This window comes from Bufo gargarizans, chromosome 11, assembly GCF_014858855.1.
Source record: "Bufo gargarizans isolate SCDJY-AF-19 chromosome 11, ASM1485885v1, whole genome shotgun sequence".
In the NCBI taxonomy this organism is placed as follows: Eukaryota; Metazoa; Chordata; class Amphibia; order Anura; family Bufonidae; genus Bufo; species Bufo gargarizans.
Window position 1 is genome coordinate 1,668,319 of NC_058090.1, and position 27,996 is coordinate 1,696,314.

Genomic DNA, 27,996 nt, shown 5'->3' on the forward strand with positions numbered 1-27,996 from the left:
GATGGCCAGTTCACCGTGTTCGCCCGCGAACACATGCAGGCTACCAACTTAACTCACAAGTCCTGCGATGCACAGTTCCGAGAACAGCCGCTGTGGGTCTTTATCGGGCTATTCTCGGAACTGCCTGCTCCCAGTAACCGCATTTGATCTCAGACCGGCTTGCGGTGCAGGCACAGGTAAGGGCTTACCTGTGCATCGCCGAACTTGCGAGTTAAGATGGCAGCCCGCATGTGTTCGGCAAACACGGCAAACTGGCCATCACTGCTATGGATCAATTGTTAGGTGTCGTCTTGGTCTCATGATGTCAAAATGTGAACAGCATGATGAGGAGGACTGTTTAAATACCAATTCTAAATAAACCAGGATATTTATTGGGCAATTCATGGATCAAACACCTGATGTGAATTTTGCAGTTAAGCACAGTTGGACATGTGCATTCAGAAAGTTTAGAGAAGGTCACACTAAGTTCACTTGTAAAGGTTAGAGTGCATTTTAGGTTCATCCTGAAATATATAAGCCAAATATCCCTAACTTTTTGTGAGTAGCGTACATCTTACAGCAGTTGTTTTTAATGAGCAATTATTTAGTCATAGAGTCACCCAAGCTGCATAGTCTTTACTTTCTCTTCCCTATGTCCTTGCTCTATATTTCCCAGAATTCAATGCAGTGTAGAACTGTAACTCTAAGCTGTCCTGAGCCCCCCACATATCATGGACCATTTATACTGATGTCTTTTCTATATCACAGAATGGTCTCTGGGCCCCTTCAGACATCAGCACCTTGGTCCATTTCCTCACCCCCTTGTTTGCCAACAATGCATAGGCTGGACTCCCTCTCTCTAAGGGCCAATGGCCGTTACGTGGTCTGCCTTTGTGCTATGTATACCACTGGCCTGCATTAAATGAAGTAGAAAATATATCATATCGTGTATCATAGAAATAAGATCTACATTACAGCTTTAGTTCTAAAAAGGTTAGATCTCCTTTACATACTACCTAACAGTTCCATTATTTGTGAGACTGTCCCATGAGAGGGACAGCAAAGATTTGGGACTTATTCAGATCTGTATCCATTTTGGGGGCGTTCTTCATCTGACTGCGGTGGGGTTTTGTGGAAGAGTGTCACTTGAATATTTTCAAGAAACCATGCTCTACTATTCTTGCCCGAGACCATGACACAACCCGAGTTTCAGTCCGCTCCATCGCTGGTCATTGCACACAATGACCTCATCCTGAGACTGAAACATATTAACTCTATAACTACGCAATAATAAAACACATAAAGTGCACAGCGTTCCAGGCAAGATTCCTGCGTAACCTAAGCTTCCAGCTGAGTACTCTGCCAAATGGATCTTCCTGCTCTAGTGCACCGTTGCGCCTAATTAAGTGTTACAGGGTAAAGCTGTAGTCAGCCCTGGCTGAAGGCTACATGACTTTATACAGTGCCACGAAAACCCCCAATTGTGCCACTTCAATGCCTCCTGGTTACATAACCAGACCCCTAAGCTTCATCTGATCTGCTGGATTATTATGCGAATACAGCACAGAGGGCAGAAAAATAGGTGCAGGGTATAAAAAGATGAAGGAATCTGCAACTGAGCGGCCGCCCACACATTAGTGCGATGGGACAGAAGACAAAAACAGAATTTTAAGGCTCGACTGCTTGGAAATAATCAAGGATGACTTTAGCATTACACAGCTGCTAGGCAAACAGACATTCAAAGTACACGATGACTCTATGAGACACCTCCACTAAATCACATCTCGGGGCCTTAAAGTCAATTTCCACCATGTCATTTGTAGGTTCAATATTTGTACTGATCTGATCCGCAAATGTTTAGATATCTCCTCAATCGAGTCGTAAGAATCGTTTTATCTCATCAAGCAGAGTTTTGCAACTGATGCCCTTGATGCTACGGGCGCTGCCCCTGCCGCTGACATCTCGGATGGCCCTGACAATCTTGTTCCTGCGCTGCTGCTCTGAGTAGCAGCGCAAGCGCAGAGGCTCTTTCATTGCTGGAGCAGCAGCAACAGTACCTGTGCCACTACACTTCTGGGTAGCGGATATGAGAGGTTGTGTGATTTCCATGCCTCCACAAGTCAGAGTTGACAGCCTGAAGGGACCTACACAATAAAATATAGTGTGTGTGTGTATATTTCTGTATTTTATTTTCGTATTCCCCCAAAAACTGCGATTCTGGAGCATCTTTTCTTAGAACTCTGAGTTGTGCCATTCCTCTAGCTGTTACCATTTTCAAGTGCAGAGGGCACAGCAGTTGCAGAGAGAGCAGAGCCTCTAAGAGTAATGGCAACGCCCCTGTTGCTCCTAGAGGCTCATTTACATATATTTAAAGGGATATTCCCATCTTAGACAATGGGGGCATATCGCTAGGATATGCCCCCATTGTCTGACAGGTGCGGGTCCCACCACTGGGACCCGCAACTATATCGAGAACAGAGCGGGGAGTGCTGTGGCTGGAGGACCCCAGATTTCCCGGGATCCGTCCACTACAAAGCGCTTATCCCCGCCTCTTCCATAGAAGTTAATGGGAGCGTGCCGCGCATGCGCGGCCCATGCTCCCATTCATTTCTATGAGGCAGACGGAAATAACCGAGCCAGCGCTCGGCTATTTTCTGCGGCTCCATGGAAATTAATGGAGGGTGGCTGCGCATGCGTAGTGCGCTCTCCTTCACTTTTGGGGCTCGGTTCTCCATATAGGTGCGGGTCCCAGTGGTGGGACCAGGACCTATAAGACAATGGGGGCATATCCTAGCTATATGCCCCCATTGTCTGAGATGAGAGAACCCCTTTAAGGGTTTCTGTCATCAGAAAAATCATTATGTAGCTGGCTGCGATGTGCTAATGTCAGCAGAACATAACTGTATGAGTTATATCTCGCTGCCTGCCGCCGTTCGCGCTAAATAATGACTTATAATATGCAAATTAGCCTCTAGGTGCTAGTGGGGCGTTGCTGCAGCACCTAGTGGCTCCGTCCTCTCACCTTTTGGCACGCCCTTGTAAAGGTGATTGACATCCTCGGTCTACTAATACTACAATGGACGGCGCAGGCGCGGGATTTGCGGGGCACGGAGGAGACCAAGGATGTCAATCACCTTTACAAGGGCGTGCCAAACGGTGAGAGGACGGAGCCTCTAGGTGCTGCAGCAACGCCTTACTAGCACCTAGAGGCTATTTGCACATTATAAAAGTCATTATTTAGCGCGAACGGCGGCAGGCAGCGAGATATTAGTCATACAGTTATGTTCTTCTGACATTAGCACATCGCTAATGTCAGCCATCTACATAACGATTTTTCTGAAGACAGAAACCCTTTAAAACATCATTTTCCTCGGCAATGTGGGCACATATGAACATGGGACCAACACAGATGCCTTCAGCTGCCAAGCGCACGTGTAACAGGTTAGCCAGTGTCATAGGTAGAAATCTGCTGACAGATGTCCTTTAAGCCTGGATCTCTGAATCAGGACTATGTAGCTCAGGCTGCTATGAAGATATATTGCACAGAAAGCTAGATTTAAATAGATGGGACCACTAGGCCCTAAACCCACCAGCGTTCCCATATTTTCAGCTCCTGGGACGCTGGTTGCATATATATGTACAGTGATGGAGATGACGCATATGGGGCCCAGTCTATTCTATGTAGGGCCCTGGCTCTGGTATCAGGTCCTGCGCTAGTCCTGCTTACACTGTGCACATATGCTTTTCAGGCCAATGCCCCTGAACTGCAGCTTACAAACAAACTGTTCCTGCTGCACTCAAAATCAGGGAAATGCTGCACTACAGCCAAATTCTGCACTCGATTTCCCAAGAGAAATGAAGCGGTCTTGTTCCATGACGACACGCGGTCTGCCCATTAACCCCCAAGCTGCCGTTACATAACAGCATGTCTCCGAAGGGTGATTATTGCACAAAGAAGGTCATGAGGTATCCGGGACACAAATAACAGCAGGGCACCCTGCTTCCAAAACATTACCATCTGCTGTCTGGCACCACGGAGGACTGGATGAAAGAGCAAAAGTATAACTGTAAGGCCTCATGCACACAGACTTTTTTTTTGCGGTCCGCAAAAACGGTTTCCGTTGTTCCGTGATCAGTGTCCGTTTTTTCTTCCGTGGGTCTTCCTTGATTTTTGGAGGTTTCACGGACATGAAAAATGAAAAAAAAATCTAAGTCAAGTTTTCCTTGAAAATTATAGGAAAAAAAACAGACACGGATCATGGATGCGGATGACAATCTTGTGTGCCTCCGTGTTTTTTCACGGACCCATTGACTTGAATGGGTCCGCGAACAGTTGTCCGTCAAAAAAAATAGGACAGGTCCTATTTTTTTGACGGACAGGAAACACAGATCACGGACGCGGGTGACAAACGGTGCATTTTCCGAGTTTTCAACAGACCCATTGAAAGTCATTGAACAACGGACACGGAACACAACAACGGTCGTGTACATGAGGCCTAAATGCCACTTGCTGAAGTGAGACAACCCCTTTAAGTTTGGGCTTCAATTCCACTTTGTGACCTGCACTCACAGTGACGCAGCATGACTTCCTGTCTGCCAATCATGTGACCTCCTTCACTGATTGCCCGCCCCCTTAAACTAGTAAAGTAAGCGGATATGCGCAGTAAGTCGGGCCTTCTGTTGCTCATGTGACCTCCCCCCACTGGTTGACCCACCACCTTAAACGGGTTGTCCCATTAAGACAACACTCTCCAACCCACAGAATCGGGGTTGGGTGCATTGTCTGACTGGCACACCAGAAGATCCTCCGTTGGGCCCAGGCTCTGATGCCAAGAATAGGACACGTTCTATAATGTGCGGAACGGCTGCATGGATGCGGACAGCACATAGAAACCCCCAAAATCTCATGCCCCCTTAAATTACACTCACAGCGGCCTAGGAATCTGAGATCTGAGGAGGAACGCGTCACGTATTGTGCGCAAAAAAATGTGGATCGGACGCAGACCCAAAATACAGTTGTGTGAACGTAGCCTTATTGTAAGAAAATATGTTTGCTGCTGTTTATAACTAAATTAATATTTTGATGAATAAAACGCTGGTAGAAACATGATAAGACCGCAATTACGTGTATGTTCACCCTAGTCACACTCTGTGTGCTGTCGGCAGGGTTAAGGGTCGGCTGGAGCGGGTGAAAGGGTGGGACTGTATACCCGAGGAGATGTGGGTATTCTCTCCCAGCAGGAGACAGCTCGGGGATGAGAGCGCCATTGTTTGTCTGCAAAGTGCTGAGAGACTATTTTGGAGATATTTTACACGGGACTGATATGGTTTCCTGCTGATCAGAGGAATGGGGGGGGGGGGGATCCAGCAGGGGACTGAGGTCTGGCAAGAGAGGTTTGCTGGCTTTCTGGGACCTTGTACTGAATACCAATGTGATAGATGAAAGAAGCTGCTGGGCACAGATGCCCAAAAGCAAGTGTGGCCAGCTGTGGGAGCAGAGTCAGTGAGAAAACCCGAATAATACTAGCACTGATTAACTGTTTCACCACCAGAACCTGGAAAACCTATCTTTAAAATGTCTTCTGGGTCAAGGAGTAAGAAATAAGATGATAGGGCTCTGTAACCATTATGTTCCCTTCAGCTGTGGAGCGTGAAAACCCCAACGTGGAGCTCCTCATATCTCAGATTCCTAGGCTGCTGTGAGTGTAACTTGAGGGAGAAGGAGATTTTGGTAATTTCCAAGTATATAAATGCCCAGCATACTGTGGGGAAGATTTAGCAAAACTTGCATAAAAGAAAACTGGCTTAGTTGCCCATAGCAACCAATCAGATTCCACCTTTCATTTTCCATAGGAGCTCTGAAAGATGAAAGGTGGAATCTGATTGGTTACTATGGGTTAAAGATGTGCCTGGTGTATTTGTACAGGAAAATAAATGCAATAAATACTAATGGTGGACATTTATGAAAACGGGTGTAAATGAAAACTGGCTTAGGGTACTTTCACACTTGCGGCAGAGAGATCCAGCAAACAGTTCCGTCGCCGGAACTGCCTGCCAGATCAGGCAAAACGTATGCCAACTGATGGCATTAGTAAGACTGATCAGGATCCTTATGTCTTAAAAATGCCTGATCAGTCGAAAAAATGCATTGAAATGCAGCATCTGTCTTTCCGGTGTCACCCGCAAAATGGATCCGGCATTTATCTTTTTATGCTTTCTTTCAGTCTGCGCATGCCGGATCCGGCACTAATACATCCCTATGGGAAAAAATGCCGGCATTCAGGCAAGTCTTCATTTTTTTTCGCCGGAGATAAAACCGTAGCATGCTACGGTTTTATCTTTTGCCTGATCAGTCAAAACGACTGAACTGAAGACATCCTGATGCAAACTGAACGGATTACTCTCCATTCAGAATGCATGGGGATATGCCTGATCAGATTCCACCTTTGACTTTTCAGAGCTCCTCTATAAAATGAAAGGTGGAATCTGGTTGCAATGAGCAACTAAGTTTTTCTTTCCATTACACCAGTTTTGATAAATCCCTACCAATATGTATCCTACAAAACTATTGATAAATCTTCCCCATTTTCCCCTAAAAGTGATCTTGTCTGTGAGATACAATTTATAAGTAAAATAGACTGGAAACATTTGTAACATTTAAGGCTGGGTTCACACCTGAGCGTTTTACAGCGCTGTAAAATGCTCAACAGGCAAGAACCAATGATTCCTTATGGGCATGGTTCTCAACCTGAGCGTTTTACAGCATGTACGAACGCGCTGTAAAACGCCCTACGCCCCAAGAAGTACAGGAGCTTCTTTGGGGCGTAATGTCGCACGTTTCCGCACATAGACTTCCAGGAACGCGCGACAATGGGTGTTTGCTTGTGAACCTCCCGCGTATGTAAACGCCCAATAAAATCGCACATACAGAGCGCATACAGAGTACGCTCAGGTGTGAACCCAGCATAAGCCTCATGCACACGTCCATGGAACATGGACCGTGAGATACCGGCCTGGATTCCTGCTGAGTGCAGGAGCGCACGACGTTATTGGTTGCTATGACGCCGTGCGCCCGCTGCTGTACAGTAATACACTTGTATTATCTATTACTGTACAGCAGCGGCGGCATGAAGCGCACAGCGTCATAGCAACCAATGACGCGTGCGCTCCTGCACTTCAGGCCAGCAATCCAGGGCCGGTATCTCACGGTCCGTGTTCCACGGACGTGTGCATAAGGCTTTAGTCAAACGAAAATGAAAGGGGTTGTGCCAACATTAACCTGCGTGTGCTGCCGCCACTTCATTCATGTATATGGGACTGCCGGAGGAAGCAAAGTTTTGTGCTCAGCTACCTCTGGCAGTCCCATAATGAATGAATGGAGCTGCAGAGTGTAGGTTCAGTTGGGAGACACAGTCTTGTGAACAATGGGGGTCCCAGTGATCAGACCCCCACTGATCAGACACATGTGGAGTCTTGGCACAACCACTGTAAGGAAAGGGGCTATCCAGGATTAGAAAAACATGTCTGCTTTCTTTCAAAAACAGCACCACACTGGTCTACAGGTTGTGTGTGGTATTACAGCTCAGTAGTCCATAGGATAGGGGATCATTACATAACCAGAATATCGGAACACACCTTTAACATAACCTGGATGCTACCTGAATTTTTCCACATGGGGAAAGGTTGCACAATATTGCAGTATTTTTAGGTGCTTTGCTATATACTATGCCCCAAAAATGGTACTTCGGCCCCCTCTTGTAATGAGTTGCTGTCCTGAGGATGTCATTTGTATCTCTGCATCATGACTTGGCGGCTTCCTGTCCTCTCTCTATATTCGTTTCCATGAAAAAAATATGGAATTGTGTACATTCAGCTCTACACGTAAGCGGAAACAGGGCTGTTTTTAGGGCAAAACCTGATCATAGAAGGAAGACCTCTGGAGAGGAACGGAGGTCAAGGGGGGACAGGGTGGAATGTTTAACCATGTGCCTGCTGTGTACACTGTGTCTTCTAGTGTTTTAATACATTTAAAAAAGCTCATTAAGGGCTCGTTCACACAAACGTTCTTTGCGTTCCGTATACGGGCTGTTTTTTTTGTTCCATATACGGTCCGTATACGGAACCATTCATTTCAATGTTTCCACAAAAAAACAGAATGTACTCTGTATGCATTCCGTTTCCGTATTTCCGTTGAAAGATAGAACATGTCCTATTATTGCCTGCAAATCACGTTCTGTGGCTCTATTCAAGTCAATGGGTCCGCAAAAAATATGGAAAACATACGGAATGTACTCCGTATGTCTTCCGTACCTGTTCCATTCTTGCGGAACCATCCATTGAAAATGTTATGCCCAGACCAATTTTTTCTATGTAATTACTGTATATGCCATACGGAAAAACAACGGAAACGTAAACACAACGGAAACAAAAAATGGAACAACGGATCTGTGAAAAACGGACCGCAAAATAGTGAAAAAGCCATACGGGCGTGTGAAAGAGGCCTTATTGCCCGCAAATCACGTTCCGTGGCTCCATTCAAGTCAATGGGTCTGCAAAAAGAAAGGAACACATACGGAATGTATTCCGTATGTCTTCCGTATCTGTTCCGTTTCCATTTTCTATTGAAAATTTTATGCCCAGCCCAATTTTTTCAATGTAATTACTGTATATGCCATACGGAAAAACAGAATGGAAAAACTGAATGGAACCGGAAACACTGCTGAAACAAATAACGGATCCATTAAAAAACTTCCCGCAAAACACTGAAAAACCCATACGGTCGTGTCAACAAGCTCTTACAGTCTTATATTTTGCATTTGCAAAAATAATCAATCCCCTGACTGATCATAAAATCCTAAACTCCTATTCAGCCTTTTCATGGTGATATCTGTCCTCAGGAATGCTAGGGGACAAGCGATGAGGTTTATCTTACAGTTGTTGTCAGACAGCTTTCGGAGCCTCCTGAACAGCAAATTTGACATTATATGAGAAAATAAGAATAATGTAGAAATCTGCCTTCGTAAACTGTACGATTCAGAGACAAACAAACAGCTCTCATAGTGGCGGAAGTACTGATGTAGTAGCACTAGCGGCTGCTACAGGGCCTGCAGTGGCAGTGACATCATCGCGCCTCCAGGGCTCAGTAGGAGAGGCATAGCATGGGGATCATCCCTCAGGCTGGGTTCAGACCTGAGCGTTTTACACCGCGTTCCTACGCACTGTAAAACGCTCAACAGACAAGAACCAATGATTCCCTATGGGAATGGTTCTCACCTGAGCGTTTTACAGCGCGTACGATTGCGCTGTAAAACGCCCGACGCCCCAAGAAGTACAGGAGCTTCTTTGGGGCGTCTTGTCGCGTGTTCCCGTACATAGACTTCAGCGGAAACGCGCGACAATGGGCGTTCGCTTGTTCCGGAGCCGCGATTGTAAACGAGCATACAATCGCGCATAAAGAGCACTCCATCCCGAACGCTCAGGTCTGAACCCAGCGTGAGCCTGTGCACTCTCCTACTCAGCCTAGTAGGCGCCATGACATCACTACATTGCACCTGCTGGGGAGAGTGGGATGTGGTCCATTCATTGGGGGAACGTGATAAGTGAGTATTACTTTTCTTATATATATTTTTTTTAACGTTACAGGGGTATAATTACTGTAAGAAGGCAGCACTACTGTAAGTGGTGCACTAAGGGGCCACTGCTACTGTAGGGGGGCGTTAAGAGGGTGAAACTACTGTGAAGGGAATAAAGGGGGCAAGACTACTATGTTGGGGGCACTAAAGGGACACTACTGTAAGAGGGGCATTACATTCTACTGTTTGGGGGCACAAAGGGGGCATGACTACTAAGAGGGGGCACGAAGGGGATATTCTACTGTGACTACTGTGTGGGTATGTTTCCATTCACTTACAGCAGGCAGAGGTCCTGATAATGCTAAAGAATTGAAATACTATATGAAGAATATTAGAACGTTTCTGAGCATTTAACTGTACAGTGATTGAGCTTTATGTTAATACGTCCTGTTAATGTATATACCGTACTGTATACTGTATCTGCTATTTGTATATGGGGACTGGCAGACAATTCCCAGACGTCAGATGAAATCATTAGACAGGCGGGCTTTTCGCTCCTTTGTTTCCCTCAGCTAAGCAGCGCCAGATGTGCCTGGTAGCTGCTGATCTCCCATTCTCCGTAGAAAAAACAATCACGTGAATAAACATGAATGGAAATACAGGGGAGTCAATATATCAATGCTACATGTGACCCCCCAATACGCGTTCCAAAGGAACCAAAATGAGTGGCGGGGAGCCGGTATGCTTTCCTTCACAGGTTCGGCAGGGAGGAGAGGGCTGCTGAAGAATGTGTAAAAGGTGGACAGCCCCTTTAAGACAGATTTATCAACTGAGACTTTTTAAAAAGTCCCAAAAATTGTCTCAATCTTACTTCAGGCAAAGGGTGAAGTAGAGAGTGGAGTAAGACAGAAGTGTTTCACAGAATAATAAACCAAATTGATCAAACCCTGCGCAACATTTGATAAATTTGCCCCAAACTGCAGCATCGCAGGCTCTGCAAAACTGAATTTCCCTCATGATAAATCCAACTCTGTGTGTTTTTTGGGGAGACGTCAAAAGTTAAGCAGATCCAGGTCACTGCTTTGATTTTGCAGTGAACGGAGAGCGTGACTGGTGACTAGAGGAAACTCTTCCACCCTTGTGCTGGTTTCTTCTCCCCCCTTGGATCTTTGCGTTGCTCATCCTGACATAACCGTGCCCTTCACCAGTGACCTCTATTTGTGACTACTACCACATGCAGGACGTGATGCTTTTTCTCACGGTGAAGCACAGGAAGTGACACTGGTAATAACAGGAAGTGACACTGGTAATAACAGGAAGTGACAGACAAAGGAACAGAGCAAATAGTAAAATGAAGGGAGTATCTATATGGAGGGCAACGACAGCAGAAGCCCCTCTGCCACATAAGAAGACACCTGTCTTACATGGTAGATAGATGGGTAGTTATAGATTCTGCATTGTGGCCCTGGATATATACACAGAGGCATCTGGGTGCTTGTTCTGGACTTCCAGTAATACATCCAGGGCTAGGCAATGACTGTAGATGTGTGATAGTTGCACCCATTGCAGCAGGTTTTCTATGTTCACTGAAAAAATATGGTAATGATTATGAAGAACCTGCACCAATTTTTGGCAAGTTTTGAGCAGACTTAATCCTAGTTGCATTATCATCAAGGCTTTGTTAGTCTTGGTTATTAGAAGACTATACAGATATTTTGAATGACAATCAATATGGCCGCCACTACAACAACCCCAAAGGTGGGTGCACCCAGTGTCCCCAGGATCCTGAATGGTATCCAGTAAGGCAAATTAAAGGCTATGAACACATACGCACTGAATGCTTTTCATCATTCATTTTTTTCCTAGATGTAAAAATAAGCAACCTTCTAAATAGTCTACACCTAAATTACAATAGCTCCAAACTAGGTAGATGCTGTGCCTATACAAATGAGCACCACCACACCAAAACACAATACACAGCATACAATTGATTTAAGAAAATATTTTATTCATCACATATTAGAAAGAGAAATATATTAAAAGGTAGCAGCGGCATACAAACACAGGAGAGAAAAAGAACCACAAATAATATGCCAATTTTCCGAAAGTCAGACCCCTAGGTAAATGGTGCTGGCATTAGATCTGCCTTGCCCACAGTAAAGGATAAGGACAGTATCACGAATCACAAAGTGCAACCTTTACATACAATAAATTCCAAGTGGAGAAACAGGCAAATAATGGGAGAAAATCCAATTACCACATACAATGTATAAATCCAAAGTGCCTTGTGCCATACATCCTATACAGAATCCATCAAGGAGTACTTAGTGGAATAAATAATACCGACCAGTGTGGTTCAGACCCCGACGCGCATTTAGCTTCCTCAGGGGATAATTGCATACTGTGCTTACTGGCCTTTTATACCATGCAAATAAGGCCTCATGCACACGACCGTTGTTGTGTTCCGTTCCGCAAGATGGGGTTCCGTGATCCGTTTCCGTTTTTGTTTCTGTGTGTCCTCCTTTATTTTTGGAGGATCACCAGACATGAAGGAAAGTAAAAAAAAAGTCTAAGTCAAGTTTGCCATGCAAATGATAGGAAAAAAACGGACGCAGATGACAATCTTGTGTGCCTTCGCATTTTTTCACTGACCCATTGACTTGAATGGGTCTGCGAACCGTTTTCCGTTAAAAAATAGGACAGGTTATATTTTTTTGACGGACTGGAACCACAGATCACGGACGACAAACGGTGCATTAGGCGAGTTTTCGCCTGACCCATTGAAAGTCAACGGGTCCGCAGAAAATCACGAAAAATGGAACAACGGATACGGAATGAAACAACGGTCGTGTGCATGAGGCCTTAGTGCAAGTTAAAAATCTGTGAAAATACCTGTACGGTGGTGGCCTCACATGTTCCTCCGGGATGTTCATGGCGTGCGCTCCACACTGGAACGCACGACATCACATCCTGTAATCTAATAGGGACCTCCTACATGCTCAACTAGCCCTGTTTGGCAATCAAAATCAAAAGAATAATTAATATATATATGGAACAGGGAAGGACAATACATACATCCATATATAAAAAAAACTGTGCCGACAGAAGGGAGCGATTATAGTGGGAGCACGAACCGTACAGACGGATATCCGGCATGCGCATCACATGGTGCCCGTGGAACGCATCCCGGAACAGCCGGATGCCCGGCGCGCGCCACCCACAAAAGCGCCCTGTCTAGTATCATAACTCAAGGACATCCAATTTGCTTATGATTTATTCCAACCTTCTAAATAGTCTTCATTACAAAGTCCCAACCATTTTGCTTCTACAGAGCGTGTAAAGGTGGATTTACATGTTCAGACCATTGGGCAGATTATCGTAAACGAACGTCCTGTGAGCGCTCGTTCCCGACAATCTGCCAGTGTAGAGGTGTAAATTAAACAAAGAAAAGACATGGAGCTCAGAGAATACCTATAAAAATATATCTTTAACAGCGTATCAATAAATTACAAGCATATTGCCGTTAAAAAATGAAGGTGGCAGAGAAAAGACACCATCCCAGCTTTACACAGACCGCATAGATTAATAAATACAATAACAACAACTAATCGTAATAGTAGAACAATATCACGATGGGTCAGCAATGTCAAAATCATGAAACAATAATTACCCAGAACCATAAGCCCTATCGAAGTAAGAGCATACTCGCGTATTCAATAAAACACTTGAGGGGGGACTCCTCCACAGCCTCCATGTACAGCAGTACATACAGGAAACCCACAGCAGGTAACACATTACTACATGCCAAGTCGTGTCACCCCACACATACAGTTCAAAACATACCTAAAGGAGAACACATCAGAGCGAGAAGAAATTGTAGCCAACAAGAAACTTATGAAATTGAGGCTGGTCTGGTAGAGCATATTCTAAACAGATGATGATAAAACATAATAAAGAGGTCCTAGGCATGAATAGAGATAGACTGATCTCAGCTTGGCCCAAGAAAATGGGAATGAATTGTGGTACAAATTACACAAAAAAGAATGTTTTTGTTACACAATTCAGCAGTTAATACACACAGATTTGCAACATTATTAAAAAACATTTTCCAGTGCTAGCTTGCCATAAAAACTGGATGGAAGTAGCACAATTTAGCTAATATAGTGCTATAATCTTTTTTTTTTTATAGTTGTAATTTTTTTCCAATCTGAACGTCAGATGAGAAAAAATTTACAACTATTAAAGAAGATTATAGCACTATATTAGCCAAATTGCTCTATATTCGTTTTTTTCGAATATTTGCTATATTGCTATAAATTCTTGTTTTAGAATATTACGAATATTAGAAAAAACTAAGTTATAGCAATATAGTGAATATTCGAAAAAAATCTAATAGAGCAATTTAGCTAATATAGTGCTATAAGCTTTTTTGTCTAATAGTTGCAAGTTGAAAAATTTGCAATAAAATTAGAATCGGAAAATTAGAATTACGAAAATTCGCATATTACACAATCATTACCTTGCTGATTTTTCGAGTAAAAAAAAAAAAAAAATCGCGAATTTTCGACGAATATTCTAAAAAATATTCGCGAAATATCGCAAATTCGAATATGACCCCTGCCGCTCATCACTAGTTAGCAACCAAAGGTAACTATAAATGTGGGCATTCTTTGTGCCTTGCTGCAGATATATGAAAGTTTCTAGATCCTTTGAATCCTGTGTTAATGGCCAAAGCTTTGTTAAGAAGTCATTCTTAAACTGCAATACAACGTATGCCATTTATCTGATTACCTGTACTAAGTGTATGTTACAATATGTGGGCTGCACAACGAATACCATAAGGAAACATCTCTCTGATGTGCCACACCATGAAAGCCGCAATGTTTCAGCGGCAAGTCTCCACTTCGCAATAGTTCATGGTGGTGACACCTCAGATATGCTTGTACAAGGTATTGAAAGGGTCAATAAAACCAGCAAGGGGAGGTGACCGCGAAAGGAGAATCCTATTGGATTTTTCGATTAGAAAGTCGCCAACCCCAAGGGCTAAACAAAAGATTAGACCCAATTCTACAATACTAAAAAACTGGATTCCACATTTCTTCAAGTTATTTGAGATGATATTTTAAGTTTAAGTTTGTTTTACTGTCATGCACCTTTGCAGGAGGGAGTAGCCACATGACCCCTTGATTGGTCCAGGTGTGGTTTCCTGCTCCTGTATAGGGGAGGACTTAGTGTATTTTTAACGGTCATGAGTAAGGGCTGAAATTGTTTTGCTGCCTGAAAAGCGTAGATCGATGCAAACCTGTACTTGGATGTTTTAATATTTGATATTCAATAAAGTGCATTTGGGACTTCTCAAAGAAAGGCTGGACAACTCTTCTTCACTGGTCGCGTGAAAGAGGCCTAAAGGAGGTGTCTCACTTCAGCAATTTTCATTTATCATGTAGAGAAAGTTAATACAAGACACTTACTAATGTATTGTTATTATCCATATTGCCTCCTTTGCTGGCTTGATTCATTTTTCTATCACATTATACACTGGTTGTTTCCATGGTTACAACCACCCTGTAATTCAGCAGTTGCGGCCGCGCTTGCACATTATAGAAAAAAGTTCTGGTCTCTCTGGTGGCGGGGACAACAGGAGTATGCATAGTCCAGCACATTTTTTCTATAGGTCTTTCCCACTGATGCCATGCAATGCAGTGACTATAGTCATCACCATTTTTCTATGCTTGTCTGCTCTGCAGTCAAAAGGTAGACCCCCCAAATACTGAGCCAGCGCAGACTCCCTAAATAAATGCAGACCCTCTAAATAGTGACCTAGAGCAGATCCCCTAAATAAATTCAGACCCTCTAATAACAGACAACCAGACCCAAGACAACTACCCAGCTGCCCCTCCTCTGCCTTCTTCCTCTCCTGTTGCTTGAAGACCTTTACCCTGGGTTCACACCTGAGCCTTCTGAAAGGAGCGCTCTGTATGCGCAATTGTACCGGCGTTTACAATCGTGCATACAGAGACAAGCGAACGCCCATTGTCGCGCGTTCCCGAAAGTCTATGTACAGGAACGCGCGACAAAACGCCCCAAAGAAGCTCAATAACTTTTTTGAGCGTAGGGCGTTTTTCAGCGCGTTCAAAAAACGCGCTGTAAAACGCTCAAGTGTGAACCAGGGCCATAGGGAAGCATTGGTTTTCATGTGTTGAGCGTTTTACAGCGCGTTTGAACGTGCTGTAAAACGCTCAGGTGTGAACCCAGCGTTAGGCTACTTTCACACTAGCGTTCGATCGGATCCGTTCTGAACGGATCCGCTCATATTAATGCAGACGGTGGCTCCGTTCAGAACGGATCCGTTTGCATTACCATGAACAAAAATGTTCATGATAGTGCAAACGGATCCGTTTTGACTTTACATTGAAAGTCAATGGGAGACGGATCCGTTTGAAAATTGAGCCATACTGTGTCAACTTCAAACGGATCAGTCCCCATTGACTTACATTGTAAGTCTGGACGGATCCGTTTGCCTCCGCACGGCCAGGCGGACACCCGAACGCTGCAAGCAGCGTTCAGGTGTCCGCCTGCTGAGCGGAGCGGAGGACAGACGGAGCCATACTGATGCATTCTGAGCGGATCCGTATCCACTCAGAATGCATTAGGGCTGGACGGATCAGTTCGGGGACGCTTGTGAGAGCCTTCAAACGGAACTCACAAGCGGAGCCCCGAACGCAAGTGTGAAAGTAGCCTTAAAGGTCACCTAAACATCTGAAGGTCCTTCAACAGGTCACGTGGAAAGTTGCACAAAACAGCTTTGTTGAAATTTGCTGCAAAAACTGGATAAAACAAAACATACTTGAAAAGGGGTTCTCCAGGAATTAAAAAAATGAAAATACTTAAATATTATTTTGTAATAAATATATTCACAAATACCTTTCATTACTTAGAATGGCTGTTTTTTTCTAGGGAGCAATCATTAGACGAAATAAAATGGCTGCTGTCCTATTAGTGCACACAAATCCTGTCCTAATCGCACAGAAGGACAAGTTGCTTTACCGCAATAAGCCATAGCGCTGCCTCATCCTCCTCTCTGCTCTGCTTCTCAGGAATCATGATCCTGAATAGAGATGAGCGAATTTACGCTTAGGAAATTCGTTCACACTTTGTTTGGTGGTAAAAGGTTAATTGCATTATGGATACCCGTTACCATGGGCCATAACGCAATTCTATGATGAAATGCATAACGGAATGCCTTTAGGGGCATTCTGTCATAATAGAAGTCTATGGGCTGCAAAACGGATCAGTCCCATTTCCGTTATGCAGGGGAGCAGCTGATAGACCTCTATTATGACGAAATGAGTAACAGAATGCCTCTAAAGGCATTCCGTTATGCATTCCATCATAGAATTGCGGTATGGTCCGTGGTAACGAAATCCATAACGCAATTCTGCTTTTACCACCAAACGAAGTTTGAAATTTGCTCATCTATAATCCTTAATACAGGTGAATCTCTGCGGGAATGGAGATGATGAGGAGACATGAGAGGAGGGTGAGGAGTGGATAATAAGCAGCACTTATTTACAGTCTCCATCACCACAGCATGTCCTGTCCGTCCTCTCTGTACTTCATGTCTCCTCATGAACTAAATTCCCCAGAGATTCAGCTAAAGTTATTATCATCCGTATTTAGAATCATAATCCCTGACAAGTAGAGCAGAGAGGATGAGGAAGCTCTTTACCTCAGTTTTGTAAAGTAACTTGTCCTCATGTGTGATCAGGACAGGTTTTGTGTGAACTAATGGAACAGCGGCCATTTTGTTTCCCTTGATTATTGCTCCCAAGCCAATATAAATAATGAAAGGTATTTGAGAATATATTTATAATAAAGTAATAAAGTATTTATATTTTCTTAATACCAGGAGAACCCCTTTAAGTCTTTGGGTCAGGGGGTCAATGCACAAAGCAGCTCTGTCTGCGATAAAACCGCAATTTCCATTAAGTGCGTGGGCAGTTTAGGCCGCCCAAACCAAATGGAGGCATTTAAAAAATAAAATAAAAATACATTCTACTCATTTTGGGCTAAAAATATTTTTTGTTTGTTGAGCTTTATTACAAAAATGTCATCAGTCTACAGCAGACTACTGCTTTCCTTTTCTACACTGACTCCCATCAGACAGCAGCTCTGACGGCTTAGTCTGTAACTGTCACGGCTGAGGATGGGGAAAACCCTCACCCGTGCGGTATCAGAAGGCGGATGGTCAATGCCAGGCCAGGACAGGAATCAGGGAGCAGGTCACCTCCTACACATCCCTAATTCTGACCCTGTCTCCTATCCGTATGAGCCAACCCTGAAGGTAGGAGGGCTCATACTCCGTAACCTGATATTCCTGCTAGCCCTCAGGGTGGCCCTGGACTAGGAGCAGGGTAAGACGACCTGTTCCTCCTAGAAACGGACGAACAGGAGTCTCACTGGGCTAGCTACATAGGAAGGGGAACATGAACAGACATATGGCAATGACAGGTAAGTGAGACTAGTACCACACTTACCTGCCACAGATGCACAACCTGGAACCCACGTGCAAGTGCTACTGTCCACAACAACACAAAGGACACCGCACACACCAGACATCACACAGGAACCCAGGAAACCATATTCTGCAATAAATAAAGACCAAACAAACATCTTCTAAACACCATACGTGAACTTATGACCACAAGGGTGGCCCCCACTGGCAGATGGAATTACACAGGAGGCTGCTCCAGCTAACCATGGCTGAAGTACCCCTCAGACTAGAGATATACACTGAGGCTTTATAGGCCCAAGTAGCCACACCCAACAGACACACCCAGTGTTCACACACACAGAAGGGAATTAACCCTTCCAACACAAGGCAAGGGAAGACGGCCACTTAAAGGGGAAGTACACACATAAACCCATACTTCACCTGTTGCCACAGGCAACGGCATGCGTGGCAATCATGTCCTGGGGATCAGCCATAGGGCTGAGACACTGCCACCACATGCACACAACACCACACGTTGCCACAAAGTGTCACAAAACACAGCATAGGCCGTGACAGTAACCCTTATGAGTACAATGCAATAATAAAATAACATTGTCCATAGCCTTTACATAGTGAAATTCTGTCTACCTTCAGCTACCACTAGAGGGAGCTTACTGCATGCTGTTACTACTGATTTCAGTGTAAGGTATAAGTCTGCATCCACAAAGCGTTTTGGTACTCCTCAGGGCTTTCCATGGGGGGGGGGGGGGGGTATACATCTGAATACCTGAAAATGGTATTCAGACATATAATCCAAAGGATTCATCCAGTCATTCTGCAGTGTTTTTCCTGGACAGATTAGCATGGTAGACCGTTCTACTCTTCCTGGTGAAAAAGGAACAGAAAACAGGTCAAACAGAGTCTAAGGATGAATCACATTGAATTCTGTTTAACCCATTATAACCAGAGGCGGAGGCTATTCTCTATGCTGCACGCACGCCAACCTCGGCGTGCAGCGTTCTCCCTGTTACAATAGGTGGTGGTGGAAATATGCCAAGTGTATGTGGCGGTCCACACCTATTGGAACTAGCTTATGCTCCTGATGACATGTCACCCCGTCTGTGGTGACATAGAAACTCGTTGAGCTAACGCGATGTTAGGCCTCTTTCACACGACAGTATGTCCATTTCAGTGTTTTGCGGTCCGTTTTTCACGGATCCGTTGTTCCGTTTTTTGCTTCCGTTGTGGCTCCGTTTCCGTTCCGTTGTTCCGTTCCGTTTTTCCGTATGGCAAATACAGTATACAGTAATTTCATATAAAAAATTGGGCTGGGCATAACATTTTCAATAGATGGTTCCGCAAAAAACGGAACGGATACGGAAGACATACGGATGCATTTCCGTATGCATTCCGTTTTTTTGCGGACCCATAGACTTTAATGGAGCCACGGAACGTGATTTGCGGCCAAATATAGGACATGTTCTATCTTTAAACGGAACGGAAAAACGGAAATACGGAAACGGAATGCACACGGAGTACATTCCGTTTTTTTTGCGGAACCATTGAAATGAATGGTTCCGTATACGGACCGTATACAGACCGCAAAAAACGGCCCGCAAAACGGAAAAAAAAAAACGGTCATGTGAAAGAGGCCTTAGGCAGGGATTAGTAGCTAATAGAGGACAGTGATTTAAGCGAGGGGGGCTGCAGGGGCTGTACAGGATTAAGTGCACAAAATTAAAGGCTCTTCCCCTATGAACACACCGTCCCCACTGTTACTGTCTTCTATATAGTGTCGCCAGGACACGCTGATATAAATATATGGTGTGCATTTACAGCTGTGGTTTAAAGCAATACAGTGAAGCTTGTCTTTATTGTAATCTCTTTTTTTGGCAGCACGTCTCACTGGAGTGTACGACAAGCTATTACAATTCTCCAGCCGGACACACTTTTTTCTTTTTGGTGTGGGAGAGGACGGCTGCATCAGATCTATATAGGAATGTGAGCCACTCTTCCATACTATAGCCTGAGTTATGTCATTTGGCGGGTAGCCACACATTTTAGATGAATATAAATAACGTTTATTTTAAGCGTCTTAATGAGGCTGTTAAGCCTAACCCATTAAAGTCAATGTATCCTCTGCGGTATATGTCTCCATATCGTTTTTGGATATTCAGACATATATCCCTAATGGAAAGCCCTGCGGACGGCTAAAATGCTACGTGGGTGATGCCATGCTTCCTGTAGTGGTTGGTCAATACAGCAGGAGATTTGGAGCTCTGTGTTAGAAGATCAGAGCTCTGACCGCTATAGAGATATAATCAGCACAGAATGTTGGACATTAAGACACCTGTTATCGTCTCTATGTTTAGTGCCCCCATGTCTATTACACCCACGGCGCCCCCATCCTCCTAGTGCTGTGATGGCTACCCTCTGGCACTCCAGCTGTGGTAAAACTACAACTCCCAAAATGCACACTTGCTTGGCTGTTCTCAGAACTCCACAGAAATGAATGGAGCATGCTGGGAGTTGTAGTTTCACCACAGCTGGAGTGCCGGAGGTTAGCCGTCACTATGACAGCATGCTTCCCAGGCTGGACTGGAGCCAGGCTGCTGTATGGACAAGCAGCTCCCAGAGACAGTGCTCCTTAGATCCCTGCCATAATATAAACAAGGTCCTTATTCTGAGAGAAACCCGTGAGAATAGACAAGTCTGCAAGCTGCCCTTTGCCTTTGAGAATCCAGTGCTCCACAATCTACACTTCATGCCTTTCTAGATACCTGTCGCTGATGACAGAGCTGGTGTCATTTAAAGGGTGATTCCATTCACAACTTATCATACAGTTAACATTCCTTTGTCTTGAATTCAATGTATTTTAAAAATACAATACGTGATTTTAAGTTTGAAAATTCCTTCCTTCATGCACTGATTTCAGTCATATTCTCTTAATTCACGCGACCGTATCCGCTGAATAGCGGATCCGCAAAATACGGATACTGGTCGTGTGCGTTCTGCGTGCCTATGATAAAAATGCCTATTCTTATCCGCAAAAACGGGGCCGCAGGACGGAAGTGCAGATGCGAACAGCACATGGTGGGCTGTCCCCATCTTTTGTGGCCCTATTGAAATGAATGGGTCCGCATCTGATCTGCAGTACTGCGGAACGGATGCGGACAGAAAGATACAGCCGTGTGAATCAGCCCTAATGGATCTGTCAGCAGATTTGCACCTATGAAACTGGCTGACCTGTTACATGTGTGCGCCTGGCAGCTGAAGGCATCTGTGTTGGTCCCATGTTTATATGTGCCCGCATTGCTAAGGAAAATGATGTTTTACTATATGTAAATGAGCCTCTAGGAGCAACGGGGGCTTTACCATTACTCCTAGAGGCTTAGCTCTCTCTGCAACTGCTGCACTCTCTCCAATTTGATTGACAGGGCCAGGCGTGATGACGTTTACGCTGCCTGGCTCTGTCGATCAAAGTGCAGAGGGTGCAGCAGTTGAGAGAGCAGAGCCTCTAGGTGTAATGGCAACGCCCCCATTGCTCCTAGGGGCTCATTTGCATATACTAAAACATAATTTTCCTCAGCAATGCGGGCACATATGATCATGGGACCAACACAGATGCCTTCAGCTGCCAAGTGCACATGTAACAGGTCAACCAGTGTCATAGGTACAAGTCTGCTGACAGATGCCCTTTAAATGTGGGAGGCACTGCCTCCTGAGCTCATTGTCGCCCCCTGCTGTGTAATGCACTGTGCACGAGTCACAGAGAGATACAGCTATTTTTGCTTCAGGGGACACCCTAAAGTGATCATAAACCACCCCTTTTATAGCGGGCTTCGCAGCACTGTTCTGGGCAATGACAAAATCTGCATGGAGTTTGTATGTTCTTCCCATGTTTGTGTGGGATTCCTCCAGGTACTCCGATTTCCTCCCACACTCCAATGGTACCGCAATGGGTTTACGTCTCAGGCCTCATGACAAATGTCGCTGTTTACCCCAAACCCTAAAGTTTGGAGTCCAATAATGAGAACTTAGCATATTCAAATAGATTGGCACAAGCCATGTTAGTGGCCACCAAAATGGTGCTGCCTTCATTTGAGCAGATTGTAACAGCACATGTAGCATCCCATCCTTCTAACCATGAGGGTTAATACAACAATCTGCAAGGATTACCACATCGGCCCAAAATAGGAACCACCTGGGGAATTTCACAATCACAACTATAGACCTGAAAACTGCAGATGTTTATCACTGATCCCGATGGCCGACACTGACCAAGGGGGAAGGGGCTCATTATTCCATCACTCATTGTTGTAATTACTTTTGAGAAGAGAAAAGAACAAATAAAGAAAAATACGGATCCTGTAAAAAAAAAAAAACTAAAATAAAATAAAAAATACGGATTCTGAGCATCATTTATGCACAATTGGCATTAGTTTCAGCCATTTCCCTTTAAGATCCGTTATTATAGATGGTAAAAAGTCTTGATTACATGAAACGCCCTTTTATAAAACAAATTTGTCTGAACCCCACAAATGGATACAATTAGAAACTATGGGGGTCATTTAGCAAACTGGAGTGAAGTAGAACTGGCTTAGTTGCCCATGGCAACCAATCAGAGTCTTCCTTTCATTCTCCAAAGGAGCTGTGAAAAATGAAAGGTGGAATCTGATTGGTTGCTATGGGCAACTAAGCCACTTCTACTTTACACCAGTTTGATAAATGACCCCCTATCTATCTAACTTTCATGATGGGAAAGGTGGACAAGCAGATGTGTCAATGTACTGTAGTAACCACCAGTCGCAAAAAGATACTCCGTCAAAATCCTCTTTCCCACCGGAGCAGCACTCCGTTGTTTTCTTCTTACCACATAACTGAAAATATATGATTTACTAAGTGGCCTGTGGTTACCACCCAAACCACAAAGTGACCTAATCCTGCCAGTCAGTGCACATGACACGAAGTGTAAAGCAGCCATTGCTGGGAACTTCTCATGGCAGTACATGTGGTATTAGAGGAAACCAACCTGACTACAATATGGCTGCCAACTCTGTTGTATGCCCACAACTGTATCTTTATCATACATAAAACTGTATGACTGTAGACATACATGGAACTCTCATATTTTAAATCATCACTAACCTTTCAACAAACTCGGATAGTATGGATAGTACAGACAAATATAAGAAACTGAAATATATCTTAACAGAAAAAAAATGCCTCTTTCTCGCTATAGCAGCTCATTCTTCCTCCTCCTCCCTTTCTTATCCATAGACTTGTAGGGCAGCAGGTGTGTCTCTGCACCTACCTCTTCCATCTACATCGACTTCCCTGGGCATCATGTAATCTTATCTTTTAATGAGCTAACAGTTATCTCATCTCTTAAGTCAGATTTTTTTGTTTAGAAAATGGCATCTGGCAGGAATCAGCAAAAACGCTTCCGTTACTGATAATACAACCATCTGCATCCGTTATGAACGGATCCGGTTGTATTATCTTTAATATACCCAAGACGGATCATTCATTAACTCCATTTAACCGCCTCCGGACCGCCTAACGCAGATGTGCGGTCCGGAGGCGGCAGCCCTGCGCACGACGACGCATATACGCGTCATCTCGCGAGGGCCGGGATTTCCTGTGAACGCGCGCACACAGGCGCGCGCGCTCACAGGAACGGAAGGTAAGCGAGTGGATCTCCAGCCTGCCAGCGGCGATCGCTCGCTGGCAGGCTGGAGATCCGAATTTTTTAACCCCTAACAGGTATATTAGACGCTGTTTTGATAACAGCGTCTAATATACCTCCTACCTGATCTTCTGGTGGTCCCTTTTGTTAGGATCGACCACCAGAGGACTCAGGTAGCTCAGTACAGTCGCACCAAACACCACACTACACTCAACCCCCCCCCGTCACTTATTAACCCCTTATAAACCCCTGATCACCCATGATCACCCCATATAAACTCCCTGATCACCCCCCTGTCATTGATCACCCCCCTGTCAGGCTCCGTTCAGACGTCCGTATGATTTTTACGGATCCACGGATACATGGATCGGATCCGCAAAACGCATACGGACGTCTGAATGGAGCCTTACAGGGGGGTGATCAATGACAGGCGGGTGATCACCCATATACACTCCCTTATCACCCCCTGTCATTGATCACCCCCCTGTCAGGCTCCATTCAGACGTCCGCATGATTTTTACGGATCCATGGATACATGGATCGAATCCACAAAACACATGCGGACGTCTGAATGGAGCCTTACAGGGGGTGATCAATGACAGGCGGGTGATCACCCATATACACTCCCTGATCACCCCCCTGTCATTGATCACCCCCCTGTAAGGCTCCATTCAGACGTCCGCATGTGTTTTGTGGATCCGATCCATGGATCCGTAAAAATCATGCGGACGTCTGAATGGAGCCTTACAGGGGGGGTGATCAGTGACAGGGGGGTGATCACCCTGATCACCCCCTGTTATTGATAACCCCCCTGTAAGGCTCCATTCAGACGTCCGCATGTGTTTTGTGGATCCGATCCATGTATCCATGGATCCGTAAAAATTATACGGACGTCTGAATGGAGCCTTACAGGGGGGTTATCAATGACAGGGGGGTGATCAGGGAGTCTATATGGGTGATCACCCCCCTGTCATTGATCACCCCCCTGTCATTGATCACCCCCCTGTAAGGCTCCATTCAGACATTTTTTTGGGCACAAGTTAGCGGAAATTTTTTGTTTGTTTTTGTTTTTTCTTACTAAGTCTCATATTCCACTAACTTGTGTCGAAAAATAAAATCTCACATGAACTCACCATACCCCTCACGGAATCCAAATGCATAAACATTTTTAGACATTTATATTCCAGACTTCTTCTCACGCTTTAGGTCCCCTAAAAAGCCAGGGCAGTATAAATACCCCACATGTGACCCCATTTCGGAAAGAAGACACCCCAAGGTATTCCGTGAGGGGCATATTGAGTCCATGAAAGATTGAAATTTTTGTCCCAAGTTAGCGGAAAGTGAGACTTTGTGAGAAAAAAAACAAAAAAAATAAAAAATCAATATCCGCTAACTTATGCAAAAAAAAAAAAAATTCTAGGAACTCACCATGCCCCTCATTGAATACCTTGGGGTGTCTTCTTTCCAAAGTGGGGTCACATGTGGGGTATTTATACTGCCCTGGCTTTTTAGGGGCCCGAAAGTGTGAGAAGAAGTCTGGGATCCAAATGTCTAAAAATGCCCTCCTAAAAGGAATTTGGGCCCCTTTGCGCATCTAGGCTGCAAAAAAGTGTCACACATCTGGTATCGCCGTACTCAGGAGAAGTTGGGGAATGTGTTTTGGGGTGTCATTTTACATATACCCATGCTGGGTGAGAAAAATATCTTGGTCAAATGCCAACTTTGTATAAAAAAATGGGAAAAGTTGTCTTTTGCCAAGATATTTCTCTCACCCAGCATGGGTATATGTAAAATGACACCCCAAAACACATTGCCCAACTTCTCCTGAGTACGGCGATACCACATGTGTGACACTTTTTAGCAGCCAAGGTGGGCAAAGGGGCACATATTCCAAAGAGCACCTTTCGGATTTCGCAGGCCATTTTTTACACATTTTGATTGCAAGGTACTTCTCACACATTTGGGCCCCTAAATTGCCAGGGCAGTATAACTACGCCACAAGTGACCCCATTTTGGAAAGAAGACACCCCAAGGTATTCCGTGAGGGGCATGGCGAGTTCCTAGAATTTTTTATTTTTTGTCGCAAGTTAGTGGAATATGAGACTTTGTAAGAAAAAAAAAAATAATCATCATCATTTTCCGCTAACTTGTGACAAAAAATAAAAAGTTCTATGAACTCACTATGCCCATCAGCGAATACCTTAGGGTGTCTACTTTCCGAAATGGGGTCATTTGTGGGGGTTTTCTACTGTCTGGGCATTGTAGAACCTCAGGAATCATGACAGGTGCTCAGAAAGTCAGAGCTGCTTCAAAAAGCGGAAATTCACATTTTTGTACCATAGTTTGTAAACGCTATAACTTTTACCCAAACCATTTTTTTTTGCCCAAACATTTTTTTTTATCAAAGACATGTAGAACTATAAATTTAGCGAAAAATTTATATATGGATGTCGTTTTTTTTGCAAAATTTTACAGCTGAAAGTGAAAAATGTCATTTTTTTGCAAAAAAATCGTTACATTTCGATTAATAACAAAAAAAGTAAAAATGTCAGCAGCAATAAAATACCACCAAATGAAAGCTCTATTAGTGAGAAGAAAAGGAGGTAAAATTCATTTGGGTGGTAAGTTGCATGACCGAGCGATAAACGGTGAAAGGAGTGTAGTGCCGAAGTGTAAAAAGTGCTCTGGTCATGAAGGGGGTTTCAGCTAGCGGGGCTGAAGTGGTTAAAGTCAATGGGGGACGGATCTGTTTTCTATGGTGTTAGATTGTGCCAGAGAAAACGGATCCATCCCTATTGACTTGCATTGTGGGTCATGACAGATCCGTCTTGCTCCGCATCCCAGGACGGAGAGCAAACCGCAGCATACTGCATTCTGGTGCCTTCCATTCTGTTCAGTTACGTTTTGTCCCCATTGAACACCACGGAAGCATTTTTTCCGGTATTGAGACCCTACGACGGATCTCAATAACGGAAAATGTAAATGCTAGTGTGAAAGTAGCCTAATCTAGGATTGGAGTTCATAGATAGCAGATTGTCAGACGGTCATGGAAAAGTATGTGAGACTCACTTGTAAGGGCAGAGAACCTTACAGCCTACATATTATTAAAGTCCCGTGCAAGAAGCCAGTGCCAGATTATCAGACTTTCTGGATTACTAGATGAAAGGCTTTTACCAGTGCTGAGGAAAAATTAGTTCAAGGCGGCATCAGGTTTTGCTTTCTTTTGACATATCCATTAAATATGTAGAAACATTGGGAGCTGGAGCCCTTACTGATGTCATAACTAAATGGGGTATAGGCTGTGGGTAATTTCCATATTGTGACTGCTCTTAGCCCTCTTTCACACAAGCGTGACGGATTAGGTCCGGATGCATTCAGGGTGCGTTCAGTGAAAATCGCACCATTTTGCAAGCAAGTTCAGTCGGTTTTGTCTGCGATTGCGTTCAGTTGTTCATTTTTTTCCGTGCGGGTGCAATGCGTTTTGATGCGTTTTTCACGCACATGATAAAAAAACTGAAGGTTTATAAACAACATCTCTTAGCAACCATCAGTGAAAAACGCATCGCATTCGCACTGCTTCAGGATGCAATGCGTTTTTCACTGAAGCCCCATTCACTTCTATGGGGCCAGGGCTGCGAAAAAACGCTGAATATAGAACATGCTGCAATTTTCACGCAACACAGAACTGATGCGTGAAATGTACACAGACCCATTGAAATGAATGGGTCAGGATTCAGTGCGGGTGCTATGCGTTCACGTCACGCATTGCACCCGTGCGGAAAACTCGCTCATGTGAAAGGGGCCTTACAGTAACAGTTTCCTGTCTATTCATGGTTACAGGCCTAGGGGAGATGTCAATATACCCACTTTGCCAACTGTGGTATACTACACTGTTACCTGTGGGTTTGAGGGATAAATTTAGCAGTCCTATCACAGTCCTTGTGGTCTACAGTAGATTAGATGGTGGTCTAGAGTAGCTTTGTGATTAAGAACTTGTATCTCTGGTGGTGAAGAGTTATGAAGGACATAATACTGATATCCATTAAAGTCTAGGGTGTTTATACAGTGCCTGTCCCAAAAAAAAGTCGCCACCAAAAAAAAGCATTTAGCTTTGATTACGGCATGCATTCTCTGTGGCATTGTTTCGATAAGCTTCTGCAATGTCACAAGATTTATTTCCATCCAGTGTTGCATTAATTGTTCACCAAGATCTTGCATTGATGATGGTAGAGTCTGACTGCTGCGCAAAGCCTTCTCCAGCA

General features: G+C 44.4%; 2 protein-coding genes across 2 annotated transcripts in view; one reads left to right on the plus strand and one right to left on the minus strand.

Moving 5' to 3' along the window:
• Positions 1–27,996, minus strand: part of DENND2A (DENN domain containing 2A) — a 106,990-nt gene that overhangs the window by 54,907 nt on the left and 24,087 nt on the right. The gene's annotated exons all lie outside the window — the stretch shown is intronic.
• The window catches only part of ADCK2 (aarF domain containing kinase 2), a 78,792-nt gene continuing 64,148 nt past the window's right edge, over positions 13,353–27,996 (plus strand). Inside the window, 1 exon segment of the mRNA XM_044272387.1 lies at positions 13,353–13,465. Coding sequence (XP_044128322.1) covers positions 13,353–13,465 — 113 coding nt within the window.